Source organism: Globicephala melas, chromosome 1 (assembly GCF_963455315.2).
Source record: "Globicephala melas chromosome 1, mGloMel1.2, whole genome shotgun sequence".
Classification (NCBI taxonomy): domain Eukaryota; kingdom Metazoa; phylum Chordata; class Mammalia; order Artiodactyla; family Delphinidae; genus Globicephala; species Globicephala melas.
In genome coordinates, this window is record NC_083314.1 from 104,433,599 (window position 1) to 104,450,946 (window position 17,348).

At 36.6% G+C, this 17,348-nt stretch overlaps 1 protein-coding gene across 4 annotated transcripts in view; it reads right to left on the bottom strand.

The window, feature by feature from the left end:
* The window catches only part of TLCD4 (TLC domain containing 4), a 105,134-nt gene that overhangs the window by 20,486 nt on the left and 67,300 nt on the right, over window positions 1-17,348 (bottom strand). For all 4 annotated transcript variants that reach the window (XM_030868753.2, XM_030868737.2, XM_060302529.1 and 1 more), the window contains exons 4-5: window positions 16,263-16,321; window positions 13,989-14,083 (exon numbers count right to left, since the gene is read on the bottom strand). In XM_030868753.2, coding sequence (XP_030724613.1) covers window positions 13,989-14,083; window positions 16,263-16,321 — 154 coding nt within the window. The remainder of the gene's footprint in view (window positions 1-13,988; window positions 14,084-16,262; window positions 16,322-17,348) is intronic.

A 17,348-nucleotide genomic window follows, 5' to 3' on the forward strand; every position in this document is an offset into this window, starting at 1 on the left:
TCAGAAATACTTTTCCTACTGTTTATACCACACTGTCTTCTAAATGGGAAAAATATAAAGCAATAATGAAAAAGTAATAATGAATGGACCTTTTATTTGAAGATTCTCAGTTCTTCTCTATGTAAATTATTTTAGGGATTAAAAACTGAGAGCTGGACTGCAAGAGTTAGCTTTCCAAAATGAATCTAAAACTTTTTATAATCTCAAACTCACTGTCCTTAGTGAAACTGAAATGGGTGATGAGGAAGAAGAGGAGGACAGCAGAGAGACAAAGACAGTGGCCAAGATGAGCACGATGCACAGAGGTGGCGGGAGAGGAGGATGCTCAACATTTTAGAGGCAACCAGACGCAGCCACAGCAGTCCAAAGCCACATGACAATACACGGGAAATAACTGCGCGCGTGCGTTATCACTTTAACACAGAAATACGTGTAAATTTGAATTTACATATTATTCTGTACTATTTACTTTTCTGTTACAATAAATGCATTTATTTAAACAACAGGACCAGTTAATGGTGGCAATTAGTAATTAATAGTGGGACTAAACAAATAAAATTGTGGAAAAATATAATATTTTTATAATGTTTCTTTCTGGCCTTTTACTTTGTTAGATATTTAAACGTAGTAGGTTACATTATTTTTTTATTATTATGTCTTTAAGAAGCATAAATGTAAGACTTTTAAAAAGGAGAATGTAAATACAATAGGACTAAACAGTTATTACCTGTATTTAATAAAAAAATAATAATGATATCTTTCTATCCATGACACAGTAGGATATTTTTACTCCTTATTTCCTTTTCCAATAATACTTTTCTGAAATGCCTGCGGCCTTTAGGATAGCCTTATTTTTTTGCAGAAGTAAAACAACTACAGTTAAATGTAAAATTCACTTTGACTTGTAACTCTGCTCTTAGAGGCCCACATTACTGTTATCAGTCCAGTATGATGATCTCAAGCTAAGTATTTTCTCAACAAAGGTTGTTTAAGCATAAAATACATAAAATTTTACTTACTAGCAATAGCAGGCTTTTAGAATTATAAGAATTAAGTTTCCAACTCTCTAAGAGTATCTATCTACTTTGTATCTATCTACAGGCTTGTTCTGGTAGATCAGCTGTTTGTAAGGTCAGTTGTATGTATAAATTCATCGTATATGCCATCTATTTCTAAAATATCTATCATTTTAAGACACTCTAGAGTATCCTAGATGGATTCCAATAAGTTACAATTTTAGTTTAAAAAAAAAGTACTATTTAAGTAGCTACCCTTTTCTGGTAACATTTTTGTGTTTTGTTTTGTTTTGTTAATTTATTTATTTTATTTATTTAATTTTTTTGGCTGCATCGGGTCTTCATTGCTGCACGCGGGCTTTCTCTAGTTGCGGCGAGTGGGGGCTACGCTTCGTTGTGGCACGTGGGCATATCTTGTTGCAGTGGCTTCTCTTGTTGCAGAGCATGGGCTTTAGGCACACAGGCTTCAGTAGTTGTGGCACACGGGCTCAGTAGTTGTGGCTCGCAGGCTCTAGAGCACAGGCTCAGTAGTTGTGGCACATGGGCTTAGTTGCTCCACAGCATGTGGGATCTTCCTGGACCAGGGCTCGAACCCGTGTCTCCTGCATTGGCAGGTGGATTCTCAACCACTGCGCCACAGGGGAAGCCCCCAGTTTTGAGTTGTGAAGCAGTTTTATTTCCAAACAATGAGCCATTATTTCACTGTATGAGTTTTTGTCACAATCTGCACATAACATCAAGCAATGCAGGTTCCGAGAGCTCATCCTTTTCTAGCTCCTCGTGGCCTCTTTAATGATCATCAGTTTTGGAGAACCAGTCCATAAATATCTGTTTCACTGCAGATATTCTATTTGGACAATTCATTATAATTAAGCAATTAAGTTTGGGGAGTCAGGGATAGTTAATGAATGATCATGGGCCTGGGGTGTGCAGGCCAGGATTTGAACCCTAGCTCTCCTAAGTGACCTTGGGCAAAGCTGACCAAAACCCCAGTTTCTCCATTTGTAAAACAGGCAGAATACCGTCGTTATGACAGAATTGATGTGAGAATAAGACAAAATGCAGGGGCTTCCCTGGTGGCACAGTGGTTAAGAATCCGCCTGCCAATGCAGGAGACACGAGTTCGAGCCCTGGTCCGGGAAGATCCCACATGCCGTGGAGCAACTAAGCCCATGCACCACAACTACTGAGCCTGTGCTCTAGAGCCCGTGAGCCACAACTACTGAAGCCCGCGTGCCTAGAGCCTGTGCTCGGCAACAAAAGAAGCCACCACAATGTGAAGCCCGTGCGCAGCAACGAAGACCCAATGCAGCCAAAAGTAAATAAATAAATAGATTTTTTTTAAATTTAAAAAGACAAAATGCACACTAATGGCAAACAGGAAAAATACTAAAACAGAAAAGGCACTCTAAAAAAAATTAAGTTAAGAGTGAAATTGAACCAGGTAATTTTTCTTACTATAGCTATAAAGAAGATTAAATAAGTTTGAACAAGTCCTAAAAGGACCTATTCCTTCTTTCCTAGACAGAAGCCTCCACCTCTAGTCACTGATCCCTGAGTCTTGGATGACTACACAGGACTAAGGGCCACACTTGAAATGATGATGATGAATGGATGATAAGAAAGACAGATCACCATCACCATTAGTAAGGACTAAATGTAGGTTCACTACTGCTACTTTACTATAAAAGATGAATCATATTAATAATCACTCCTCCAAAAGTAGTTAATGTTACTTTCTAATTGCTGCAGAAAAAAATCCAGGTTGAAAAGGAAAATAAATACTTCTAAGAGAAGACTCACCTGTTTTATTTACCCAATAGGTTATATCAACCTTTTACCTCACTTTGCACAACTATACTGCACCCAACCCAAACTTAATTCTTCACCACAAGTTTATGCTCATGACCATCACAGCATGGTAGAGTTAAAATGGCCTCTGAAGATTGCCTATTTCAATTACCCACAGATGTTTTAAATCCCTTCTACAAAAGCTCTTCCAGGTTGCCCCCCCGCGTGGACAACTCCATGGTGAGTAGAGTAGCATCTCCTAAAGCAGCTTTCCAAAAGTTCCAGAACTACACTGTACCCTCTTTTTATTTATTTTTTTTTTTGCGGTACGCGGGCCTCTCACTGTTGTGGCCTCTCCCATTGCGGAGCGCAGGCTCAGCGGCCATGGCTCACGGACCCAGCCGCTCCGCGGCATGTGGGATCCTCCCGGACCAGGGCACGAACCCGCGTCCCCTGCATCGGCAGGCGGACTCTCAACCACTGCGCCACCAGGGAAGCCCTACTGTACCCTCTTTGACGTCCACCTGCCAGTCCTACTCCTGATCCTGGCTATCCAAAATCTCTTTTTCATATGACAACCCTTCAAATATTTAATGACTGTCCAAGTACATGTCTATCTTCTTTCCAGATACCATTTCCAATTTGCTCAGAAAATTCTGGTCCACCCTCTTCAAAGTTTCTGAGCCCTATGAACTGCCAGTATTCATAAAACAAAAACAAACAGATCCAACAACAAAAACCAACGAATCTCTTGATGAAAAGAACCATTTACACATAATAATCTCTACACATTAACCAGTTAAATCACATACGCACATACATCTTTTTAAGGGGACAGGGTAACCTTCCTAAAGAGAATTTTAGTAGAACATGTCACTACCCTTAAAAATGTACATACCACTTGCCCAGAAATCCCACAAAATTAGTCTTTGAAAATAATTATGTATAGGCACAAATATGAAAACATAAGAATGTTTCCTCAAGTTATACACAATAGTGAAACTGAGAACAAACACACAACAATAGGGAATTGATTAAATATGATTATATAGCCATATGCCATCAACAGAGATAATGATAGAACCAAATGGCCTGAAAATAAAAGCATTTTCAGAACTTGCTGAAGACTTAGAGAGTAAACCTCCTTTACCCTCTTTCTTAGACAATTATTTGAGGATATGCTGCAGCACGAGTCAGTAAACCAAGACATATGGGATGCAGGAAACAGTGACCCCAAACCAGGGGAGTAATGGCAGGAAGCCTGTGACATCAAGTAGCAGACCTAGAGAGCAGGAGAATGGAGAGCTCCAGGGGCAGGTATCTGGGGGAAAGACGACTGCAGAGATGGGATGCTATCCTCCAAGATATGGAACAACTCAAATATAAGACAAAGGCGTATGTTACAAGAAAAAAAAGGAAGGCGATTAGAAACTCGAAGCAAAAATTAGACAGGAAATGTAATCCTGGTTGTGCAGTGAACTATTTTAATACAGTCATAATAAACACTTTATTTTCTCTGTGTAGGATCAACTGTATATAAAGGAAAACAATATGATTATAGAATAAAAGGCAAATATTTTAAAATCTTGGTGATACAAGAATACAAGTACAAATGACAGAAACTGGGAAGCACAGTGGGAGTGACAGAAGTGGATGGAAGGACAGAAGCACAGACATCTTCACCTTAAAGGATCCAGAGGTGCCACAAACCAGAAATAAAAGTGTTTAAAGTTTCCAAAGGAACGGAGAGAGAAAATCAAATTACTTTAACTACATGGGAAAAAAGGCAAGGAAAACAGAGGTGTGAGTGTTAAAGTCTTACCCACCATGGCAAGAAGATAATTAACATGTCTAACATTGACAAATCAAGAGGTGGCTGACAGTCACCTAAGTGACCACCATCGATTCCTTCCCTTCCTCATATCAAGAGGTGGAGTCTTACTTTCCTCCCCTTGAAGCTGGGCTGCCTCAGTGACTCACTTGACCAGCAGAATGCAGTGGAAGTGAAGTTCTGGGTCTTCTGAAGCTAGGTCATAAGAAGCCATGCAACTTCCTCCTGGGTCCATTGGAACACTCACTCTTGAGATGCTCTCTCTCTGAACACCATAGCCAGGCTATGAGAAGCTCAAGCCACATGGAGGGGCCACATACAGGAGCTCTAGGCAACGAGCCTGCTGATGTCCGAGCAGGAAGCCAGCATCAACTACCAGCTACTTAAATGAGCCCCTTTCAACCCAGTTGACCCTTTAGATAGATGATCCAGTCCCAACAGCTACCTAACAGCACCCACATGAGACCTCGTGCAAGGACCACCAAGCCTTCTTCCTTCTTCTTTTCTTTTTCTTTTTTTCAATATAATTAAGATCTCACGAGTCAGTGGGTTTCACTGGCCAAAGTCAGTATTCTAACTGATGATCAAAATGTCACATTTTTAGCCAAAGTGAGAGCCATCACATTGGTTCCTGTGTCTTTTCGACAAGACCCTTTTAGTCTTTGATAGGTTCCTTGCTTTCTGACACAAGATTACCAGAGTTATTTTGTTGTATGCAATACTTCAATATGTAAAACAAATTAAAAATTTTTGGTTTTGATCCCATTTTTGTAATATATATTCATACCCAGAATGCTAGTTTTTTACTTATGCATATATACAAGTAGGATACACTCCTAAATGTAAATGGTAATTAAGTAAATATAAATAGATATCTCTGGGTTGTGGGATTGGGACATTGTTTTTTCTTTTTTGCTTGTCAATATATTCTAATCTTCAAATAACAATGAATGACCTAATTAATTTTTTCAAATACCCTCTGCTTGTACATTACTTATCATAGCTTTTTAACTTACAGTGTTGCTGTAAGGGGTCTTAACCACTGTTTTCCAAATGTATTCTTTTGTGGTTTTCTTTCTACCCTTCTGAAATTCTCCTCTGCTTCTTTTACAGGACCAACCTTCTTTCTGGTCCCTGACCCTGACCGCCCTCCCCCAACAAGGCACACCTTATTTCTAATGGCACATGGGCCCTTCTCCCCTGGAATAACCATGTATCACCACAAACCTCACAACATCTACAAGCATATTCCTGCCCAAACTCTTTCTCCCATTTCCTTCAGGGTCGCACATTTCTCTAGTGCCCTGGGTCACCTTGCCTTCTTCTTTCCCTTCCTTCTCTGAAATCCAAAATTAGTCATCATGACCTATTGACTACAAAATGGCTTTTAGTTTAGTTTCTTCCTCACTAATAAAACCACCAAAGTTACGTTCTTCATAATCTATCATCTACATTATTCCAATAACCTCCTCAAAGAGATCTTCTCCCATGCAGCTTTCTTTTTCCTATGTTATCACCACCAGATTTATTTTTCTAATATGCCAACTGCATCAAGTTATCTTTTGGCCAAAGGTCCTACAACAATTCTGTGAAAAGTAAAATGCAAGGCTGATGAGTTAGAATGTTCACTCCATCAGGCAGCCCCATCTGACTCATCCAAACGTACAACCACCGCTGAGCCCACATGAATCCCGTAGGCTGACAACCCAAGTCCTTCCTACCACCCATGAAGATCTGACCTTTTCTCCTCATGTTTTCCAACCTAGAAAGCCTTCCCTATTTTTATCTGCTGATCTAAACATGCTTTTATCTTTTGTTTTGGAAGACTGACTAAGTCTCATCTACCTCAAAAGCTCTCTTGGAAAATTTTAAAGAAACACAAATATATATATATGAAAATTCCCAAACAATTTATATAAACTGCAAGAATATACATAAGTATTGTCAGTAGTTATCTCTGGAGACTCAGACCTAGAAAACGTTATACTTACTAAGCCCTGTATGTCTACAAACTCAGAATTTTTTTATAAACATGCATATTCAGACAAAAAAAATAATGGAAATTAACACATTCATCTTTCCATTTTCTAAATTGCTATAGCATTACAGAGTTGTCACGGGGTGATGTGTTACTTGAATTTTTAAAGATAGTTTCCCACAGTTAAATCTCGGAACCTGCGGGACTGAATTAGGTAGCTATCATATTCTTAATTCCTTACCTCTCCCCACCACCATCTCCTCAGTTCAAAACCACTGCGAGCCATTGAACTATGCGTCAGTAGCCTGGCTTCCATAGTCTCTGATCCTGCACATCAATGACTCTCGACCTGTTTAATCCAGTTCACCCGTGAGAGTCAGCATCACGTGTGGCACAGGCTTCCACAGGCACAGGTGGCCATTAGGTAAGATTCAGGTTATGAATAATTCCTTGTTACCTTATCCTTACCCCACCAACAAAACCTACTAAAATACAAGTGAGATAGACACTAGTAAGAGGACAGGTTTAATTCAGCTCTAATAAATTATACATTTTGATACTTTACTGTTAGTAAAGTATGGCAAAACTCACAATTGACTCTGGTCAATGTGGTGTTTCCACTTCTGCCATCTATCTTTAAGGAGCTTTGCCTATAGTAAAATTCATACTGGCCATGGCCTCTGCATGACTCTATGAGGGAAAACAAAATAAGATTTGTCTGATCCCTTCCAGAGCTTAAAAGAAAATTTTCCTTTCAGCCAGTGATTATGAAAATCTGGATTTTCTTATCACAGGACATTTAATTTTCTAACAGCCAAGAGTGGCTAGGGTCAGGAATTTAGAAGGTGAGGGAGAAAGATAAATAAAATTATTATGCACCTACTACTGCTAGCATGATACTAAATACCATGCCACTATCAATGGCTTGGAGTGGGATGGGCACACTTTCCCACCACTAGGGCTACGTAATTGGTGTGAGGTAAGCTATGGGCACTGGGGTTTATATAAAAATGTGACTATGTTCTACTGTAGCAATTATGAGGTACTTTTTCTAGGCTATTTAGACTGACCCATAATCTTAGGACATTTCCATGGGAAACCCTTTCAGAGCACCATGAATCTAGAAATGAGATTTGGGAACAAAATCCACCCTATATTTAATTACTCTTTGCCTAAGTTTAATCATTCAAGGTTTTTGATTATTTACTTATAAGACAGAGTTGAAGGTTTGAGCTAACACACAGGACCGGATTGGATTGCCCAATCTGGCTCATGTGAAACAGTGATCTTACCTAGAATTAAGCATTACTAACTACTACAAGGATAGAGGCTATCAGATAATTCAGAGGAAGTAGAGAGAGGCTTGGGACGTGAAGGGCAGTTGGCAAGCCAGGTCCTTCCTGTGTTGAACAAGCAGCACTGGCCCAGAAGATGTGAAGGCTCTACTAGGTGAGGTTCACCAAGTTCCTCACATGCAGTGAGAGTTTATCTTATAAAACATCTCCATTTTATACCTCCAAACAACTGTACAGACTACATGACATTCTCCAAAGAGCCAGGCCTCACAGAGCCTGGGTTCTCTTTACTAGAGGGAATCCTTAGCCAGGAACAGGCTAAGAGCATTCCAGAGTTAAGACCTCTTTCTCCTAACAAATGTCGGTACATACCCTATTTACCCAAAGGTCCTGTCGACAAGGAGATTAGACCTGGGTCACTTGCCTTCTTTTCTTCCCCTCCCTTTCTCCCAAGGAAGTAAATGGATCTGCAGACCAGCTGCTTTCACCCCTTCCTCCCTGGGTTACTTAAGAACTTGGTGACAAAACGTAGCTTATTCTTACTTGCCCATTGCCTAGCTCTCCAGTATTAGAACTAAATCCAATCATTTCATCAAAACAGTTGAATCACAGAATCTCAGACTTATAGAACTTTAAAGACGATTTAGTATAAGCTCCGACCTAAAGCTTCTACTTATTATATCTATCTGCTTGAAGATATCTTATGGTAAAAAGAACCACTTTAAAAGGCTGTTGTTATAATCTATTCACTGGGAATGTCTCTTTTGTAAAACAGCAGTCTCCCCTACCTCTCTTTACCATCCCCATTGGTCCTAATTCCAACGTCTGAATTAAATCAGAGTAAGTCTACTTCCTCTTCCACTTAACAGTCCTTTCACATTTCCAAGGACATTTCAAAGCCATGTAGTTGTCCTACAACTTATCTTTTCTAAGCTGACCTCTCTGGGTCCTTCAGTTGTTTATCCCAGGGCAATAGCCACCTAATCTAATCTCCCCTCTACAGTTATCTGGCAGCTCGCCCCAGAACATATGCAATTTTAGAGACTCCAGATGCTGTGAGTATGGTCTAACTAGGAAACTGTAATTTGTTTGAACTGGATACTGTACCTCCCCTAATAGAGTAAACATTTAAAAACAGCTTTCTTTTTTAGCAGATGTGACATGCTATTGGTACAACTACAATTGTGGTCATCTGCCACTTCCCAGTCATTCCTCTCTTTTTATACATTGTCAAGTCCAAGTGCAAAACTTGACATGCATCACTATTCGGTTCCATCTATTTGTTTCAGCTTATTATTCCAGCCTGAAACTTTAAAAAATGTAATACATCATCCAACATATTATTAGCTCCTCTTCCTAACCTTGCTTCAGTTAATTGATAAGCTTGCATATTTTAAACTTTATTTTATTGTGGTAAAACATACATAACACAAAATTTACCCTTTTAACCACTTTTAAGTGTACAGTTCAGTGGCATTAAGTACATTCATGTTGTTGTGCTGCTATCACCTATCCACCTCCAGAACTTCTTTATATTCCCAACTGAAACTCTTACCCATAAACAGTAACTTCCCAACACCCCCTTCATCCAGCCCCTGTCTTATTTTCTGTCTCTAGGAATTTGACTACTTTAGTTACCTCATGTAAGAAGAATCATATAAGATTTCTTTTTAAAAAACCTAATTAAGAACAAAATATCGACTAGGGTGGACATGGCAATCCTCTTCGTTGACACCTATTTTATTATCACACATCAAGTCCAATACATGAACTGTTTTCTTTCCTGGTTATTAAAGGGAAATAGGTTTCAAAAAATCAGGCCAGCTTAGAGAAAGAAAGGGACACAGCTCTGCTAAGGTAATCCCACTATGCATATCTGAGGAGATGCTCTGTGCCCACAAAAGAGCATGAAGCAGTAAACACAGAACCAGGAAGAAAGAGAAGAATTCCTCCTCACCGAAACTGAGGAAGGCCTTAGAGGAGGTTTGTTATGTTCGTGAAATACGGGAAAGAAATGCTCACATCAGGTATTCTATATTAAAAATGAAATACTGAAACAAATTCCAAAACCAAAAACACACATACCTATATGGAATATGTATCTTTACATATACACACACATAGAACACATATTTTATGAATAAAAAACTGAGCACTTAATATTTTTACCATGGCTAATCCCTCAGTTAGTAGTAAAAGTAATAAACTAACTGTATCATAGCGCTTTTATATAGATTTGTATAAGCGAGCTATAGAAATACTAATAAAACAATTTCTAAGACTTACTTCTGCTAGTCTATCATTCATTACTGTATAAGAAAGCTATCAATCTTTTATTTCAGTAGGAAAAAAAGTTATCTAACATATTATACAACTTCTAAAAATATTTTTGTTTGATTTAAATACTTAAGATGTCTTATTATATGTAACTTTAGTGGGAAATAGAAATCACAAAGACCTTACTAGTGAATCTTGCTTTAGTGAGCTATATTAAGTACCTATTTTTAATACCTACCTAGTCTACAGAAAAGTTAATTTTTGAAATTTTGTTATCTTAAAATGTTGCTGTAACAGCCACTATAGTTACCTAAAATTTTTCTTTAAGGCTATCTTAATGGGAGAAAAAAAAGAAATACATTATTTAAGTGTAACTGAGAACATGCAACACTATTTAACTCACCTTAAAACAGTAGTTTTTCTTTTTTAACACTGTTAATGATAAAGTGTTAGTGAGTCATGGCATTTGTTTCACAGCACTGTGGAAATTTTTGTTTAGACTAAACATAAGACCAGTATTTTTCTACTTCTTGTCTCCTGACGTAAATTACAACTTTACCTTATCTTACATAACGAATCTCATTTTTCAGTACCACTTCATACACAGTTGTTTGCAAAAGGTTTTTAAAACACAGATAACTGGGGTAAAATATTAAACAAAAATCAAAAATCTTCACCTTCAAAGTATCACAACTAATACTAATACCCTTAAATAAATGTAACAAGAGGCATTTGAAACCAAATTTTCTTCTTAAATTGCAGCAGAATGGTTTACTGATTAGATCTTAGGGTAATGGAAAGATGCAGAAGAGTTGGCAAAGTAGGCAGAGACTCAGTGATTTTCTTGTCAAGTTTAAAAGTTTTCCAAATATACTATAACTCAGTATCTAAAGATGTGGTTTGATTGGGGAGAGGAGGGGATTCACAAGGAATACAGGAGAAAACTAACGTTATCCAAGATGTCAGAAAGGGAGAACAAAAGAGGATGGTTTATCCCTAAACATAGAACATTAAAGCCTAAATGTGTCACTTCCTTTATGATAAGAGATTAACCTGTCATATTTTCCCTGATAATGAGTATCCTGCCCAAGGGATGAAAGCTGAATATCAAGAAAAAAGCTGTAGGATTTTTACCTTTCTATGTAGGCAGAAGAGAAGATTTCTTAAGCTCTAAATTATTCCATGAGATAATTTTAAAACTCCAGTAAATATATAAGAGAGAGGATCAAGACATTATATAACTTATTTACAACCTACAATACCCTAAGTTCAAAAGACTCTTACTTGGAAAAAAAAAAAAAAAAAAAAAGGGCTTCTCTGGTGGCGCAGTGGTTGAGAGTCCGCCTGCCAATGCAGGGGACACGGGTTCATGCCCCGGTCCGGGAGGATCCCACATGCCGCGGAGCGGCTGGGCCCGTGAGCCATGGCCGCTGAGCCTGCGCGTCCGGAGCCTGTGCTCCGCAACGGGAGAGGCCACAACAGTGAGAGGTCCGCATACCGCAAAAAAATTAAAAAAAAAAAAGACTTACTTTTGTTACGTCAGATAAGGTAAAGTTGTTATTTACATTCAACTATTCAGTAGGGCGTACATTTAAAACCTACAGGTAATTAGCCTCTATTCTTCACTTTAACTTTTAATTAGTTCCAGTTAGAAAATCTTTTAAGAAAAAAAGCTTACTACAAACAGCTTAAATAGTTGCAGAAGTATCAAGTCGAAGTGCTTTCCAAATGTCAGTTCTCATTGCGTAAGGGATAAGAATTTCAGAAAGTTTATACAAAATAATAATAGTAGTAGTACTTGCTGTTGGTATTTTGTTAGCCTTACTTAAAATGCACAAAGTAACCTGGGAATTCATTGCATGGGAAAAAATTTTCTTATATTCAAATAGTAAATGTAAGATCTATAAACGACATAGGATCTCTACATCTATAAATATTTATTTCATCAATTTTGTTTCTATTTTGTTTCCCTATGAATAGATTCACTTTAATTAGATAATTTTCTTTCATACCATTCATTTATTTCATACAATAGAACAAAGGAAGACATATCAAAAAAGCAACCATCTCTTGAAAAAATTGCAGTTGATTTTCTTATCAACTTTACTAAATAAGGCAGCAGTTAATTTCTTTTTTAAAAATCCAGCATTCACTTCACTAACATTTTATAAGGGCATAAAAGTCCAAAGAGAAAACAGTATTCCTCTCACATAATGAAATATTCACCTTGCCATTCCATGCACAGCAGCCATTTGCCAGGCCTGTGACTTCAGTGGCCGAGAGAGAACAGCAGTTCTTACTAGTCACATTTACAAATGCATGTAAATGACCTGTTATCTTTCACCAGCTTATATTCTTTTCATAGCACAATGATTATTTGTGACTCATGTTTAGAGACCATACTTCTAACCTGCAGCAGGATATTAAACTCACACGAGTACCCACACACATTCTTCCCTGAGTCAACCAATATTTTGTTAGTCAGTTTCCACGTCTCTTTAGCAAAAGTGTTCAGGAAACAAAGTGCATGTATTGCAACTATCTGAGACCTGTAAAAGGTAGAAGTCTATATGTTATAACTACCTATAATGTATTAAAATCTAAAAAGGAAGACAAGGAAATAAACAGTAGGAAATGCCAGTAAAAACAGCCTATTGCTTCAGAAGAATAAAGCGATTATGGATCCCTACTGGGATCCTATAAATACCTACTTATTTATAATATTAAAACCAGCATAGTTTTTAAAACATTTACATTAATTATTTAGACATATAACTTTAAATGGGTGATATAAAGAGATGCTTCTTGCAGAAATAATGTAATCTGCTGTATTCTTGCAGAAATAATGTAATCTGATGTCTTATTCACCAGCTATCCTTGTGTGGGGCAATATAAAGAAAAATAGAAGAATATTATTAATACACATTTGTATGAGTTTTTTAAAAGCCCTCAAAATCGTCACAAATGTCCAGTAATATACAGATTTTAGTAATACCAAATAAGAAAAAAAAAAGCCAGTGGTTACATTTATGTTTTAAAACAGGAAAAACATGGAATGGTATACCACATGTATTACATAAAATTTATACTATTCGAGTTTACATACGTCTATTATTTCCCAGTATCTATCTTGGGTTTGGTGGTCTATCTAGGTTGAAAAATAATTGATTGAGGAGAAACCTAACAAAGATGCAAGGGATATAAAATTGCTAATTTACAAATGTATAATGTATTAAAATAATGTTAGAAATAAAAGTTAATATGCACTAGTGCCCCAGATTTGCTGGATCCTCTATTAGCTCAGTCTGGAAGTTCTGATGAAGCCTCTGAACAAGATTCCCCCCTCCCCTCCCCCTCCCCCTCCCCCCCTGCTCTAGCGTACTCAAGTGTAACTATGCTTGTACGTGGAACGGTATATGAAATTAAACAGAAAAGAGATACTTCAGCTGGTTATACAGGAATCTACATCTAGCTCCGGCTGATAAAACATACATGCATCTAGAAAGACAGACAAATATCAGTAGCCACATAATCCTAAAGGTTTTGAGTGAACATTCAGGAAATTGGGGTCATCTGACTTTCTCAAAGTGTGTGAATCCAAATAGACGCACTAATACAAATGCGTAAGTAAAGCTATTATTTTTGTTAATACACAGGATAACATCACAAGAGTGATTCCTGAATGCATTTGGGGTTGATCTTTATAAATTAAGAATTGTATGTTTAGATTTATCTTCACCCTTGAGTCGTTACTCCCAATCTTGTCTGCTTGTCAGACCACTGTAAATCCTGGCACTCACCAGTACAAAGTAGTATGCATACAGCGCTGTACAATGGTGAATTATAAAATACTTGTCACCAATCACTTTCCAATACCAAATGAGAATCAACAAATCTGTAACAAGGAAAAATAAGATATTACACAGGAAGAAAGCTTCATTGTTTTTCAAGTGTATTTAACTTTCTCCCGACATCACATCACAGTCCACTCTGAGCCCACAGCACTCGTCTCGTACATCAGGAGCTCAACTACCCCTTTTACCACGAAGTATGTGCTTCCAGATAACTGTCTCCCCTACACTACTGGGACTTCTCTAGGAAGAGGACCAAGTGTGGGCATCCAGCACAGTGCCAGGCGTATAGCTATGTAATGTAACGTATTTGTTGAAAGTATAAACAAATTAACTTGTTACAAGTGTTAAATAAAATGAAAATATTACAGAATAAAAATAATTTTAAAATAAGGCTAAATTACTGATTTTTGTCACTATAATAACTCAATCGGATAAGACGATCTCAGAAAAGGTATAAAACGACTAACTCGTGTATAACACAAATTCAGCAAAAAAATTTTAAAGTTAACATAGAATGTGGTTAAATATCAAAATAGCAAAAAAAAAAAAACCCAAACACGAAGAACTATAACTATTAAAAAGATATCTTAAAAAAGAGCTCAAGGCATCCATTTTTCTTTAAATTCTAAATCAATACCACAATTCAGAAAATTGTTTCATTTAATAAAACAGAAACATCTCAAACTGTGAACACAAGTATTTTCTTTACCAAATGGTTAAACATGAAATTGAAACCTGGAAACAAATGGCAATCATGGATGGAAACCAGAGTCTGATTCAGGTTTTGTGGGTTTGGAGCTTATAGCATGAGGAGCTTCTTTTATAAAAAATAAAAATTACTAATACAAAACTAGATGTGAATATATATAAAGGTAAAAGAAATCATCAGATTATAAATTTTAAGGAGAGGAAAAAATACCACAAATGTGGAAATCAAGAAAATTTAAAACTATTAGTAATTAACTGCCTGATATGCTTCTCTAGATACATTTTTCCTATATTTGGCTGTATATTCTTTGGTCACCAATTTATATGATAATGATCTTATAATATTTTCTATAGAGAGAATAAAAGAATTCACCTTTCATTCAGCTTGGTTTAGAAAGTTTGTTTCAGTTCATAACTTATTTTTAAGTGTTTTGAATTATTACCTTATTTGAGAAAATCTTTATCAAGTTTCTTTCATACAAGATTTCCTGGGTAGTAACTACTCTCTGAATTGACAATACTCATTAACCAGTGTATGAGGCATATTATAAATTTTGTGTTAACCTTGTCAATGACAGCATTTTGTGCCAAAGAGCAAATCTTTTCCCAATATGTCCACAAGATACACTCTTCTTTTAATTGGGCCGTTGAATAATCCAATAGCCTATTCATTATTTCTATCCCAAATGTATCTTTTCCTCTTAATAAATTACTGTGTTTTAGTTTAATCTAATTTTTTTTTTACAATTCACTTCTTGATGGCAGAAAATTTTCTACCGAGTCCATCACTCATCTTTATCACTTTTGTTTCATAGTCCATTATTTTTATTTGGATTTTCTTTCAGCTGTTTATTAAATTTGAAAATTACAAAATAGGGTTCCTTGCATAAATGTCCAAATCAGAGATCTCTTATTTCTCGTTTTATTGAGACAGTCCAAAATGTCTTTTCAAAGAGCAGTTTAAATGGCATATTCTCAACTTCCCCTCTCTCTCGTTGTGTAAAAGGTTATTCCAACCTCATCCAACATGAGAGAAAATATGACAGAGGGAAATATGAAGTAGAAAGAGTCCATGATCTTAACTGATTATGACTAAAATACCTTACTTTTGCAAGTCTTACCAAAACAATACAAAACCATGACCATGGGAGCACATTTCAAGGGCCCTTGCAAGTGAGGACCCTGAGGCTTAAACTTCCTTAGCGTCATGGTAATTGCACCTGAGCAACTCTTTAGTCCAAAAAGGAACCATCACTAGTAAAAAAAAAAAAAAAAAAAAAATCCAGGCCTAACTGAGGCCCCACTCTGCAGCTCTGATCTTTGAGAACCAGAGAGCCAACATGAAAAATGTTTCATGTTCTACCATTACAGCAGATATTTTTTTCCCTCAGTATGGATCCTAAAAGTTGCTTCTTAAATAAATAAACCAAAAGCATAGACTATATATGTATTCTTTGCATAATTCCATAAGTAGTCTAAAAAGAAACAGACAGTGAACAACATATCACATACCAGAAATGAGGTAGCCTGAAGCAATAGCAATATTCACTTTCACAAGAGATGGATCACCCCTATAAATATTAAAAAACAGGTTCCTTTTTTTAGCACATGGTTATAGATGACAGCTACTTTTTTTTCTATTGAGATTTAAATATAATTTAAATGTTCTCTATAGGTGCTCAAATGGTAACTTGTCATTTGCACAAGGTACTGTGTTAGCTATAATGCTTCAAACTGCAATCATCATAATTGCTTATACTTAAGCCCAAAGTTTTATGAAAATAATATTACCAAAAGACAACATTTTATAAGTGTGTTCTCATATGATTTGTTTGTGAAAGGACTCAAATGGAATTCCAGATGCTGGTTGTTGTTGTTTTGATTCCTTATTCTGAATCAGAGACTCAAATAGCCTCAAGAAATCATCTAGCCTGCCCCTGATTTAGAGGCACTATACTGTTACCCTCACTTTACTGAGGACTGGAGAGATTTGCCTGTTATCACAAGTTAGAAATTGATCGGAACAGAACAATTTAATACTGCTGTTTCGACCCTTACACATATCAAGATCCTACACTTTGGCCCTGCTCATGCTCTTGGCTCCAAGAAACAGATACAAATGATCAGTCCTTTATCTGACTTTTAATGTGAACTACTGGTAAAATGAACATAAAATAAAACTGACAACAGGTAAACTACAAGTGGAAATATTTAGTAGAAGTCATGTCTTCTTTACAAATTTTGATCTGTAAATATGATCCAGGAAAATTGGACCTGGAATAAGTTATGGTATCTAAGAAAATGTTAAAATATCAAAAAATATAATAGGTAAAAATTTGATAAGGACAAATTGGTCAACGAATCAAATCTTTGTTATAAAATTTACTTCCCAAAACAACTGGTTCTGTTGACAATCATGTGGGTAAAATAAAAATATGAAAAAAAAGTAGCAATTGTTTAGGTAGAGCACATTAAAACTTGGTCAAGGAATGAAATTCACTAAATTAATTCACTTTGAAAAATATCTTCTCAGTGAAAATGTATGAATACTGGTATAACTCTGACCAGCATAATTCCATATTTATGAATAAAAAACAA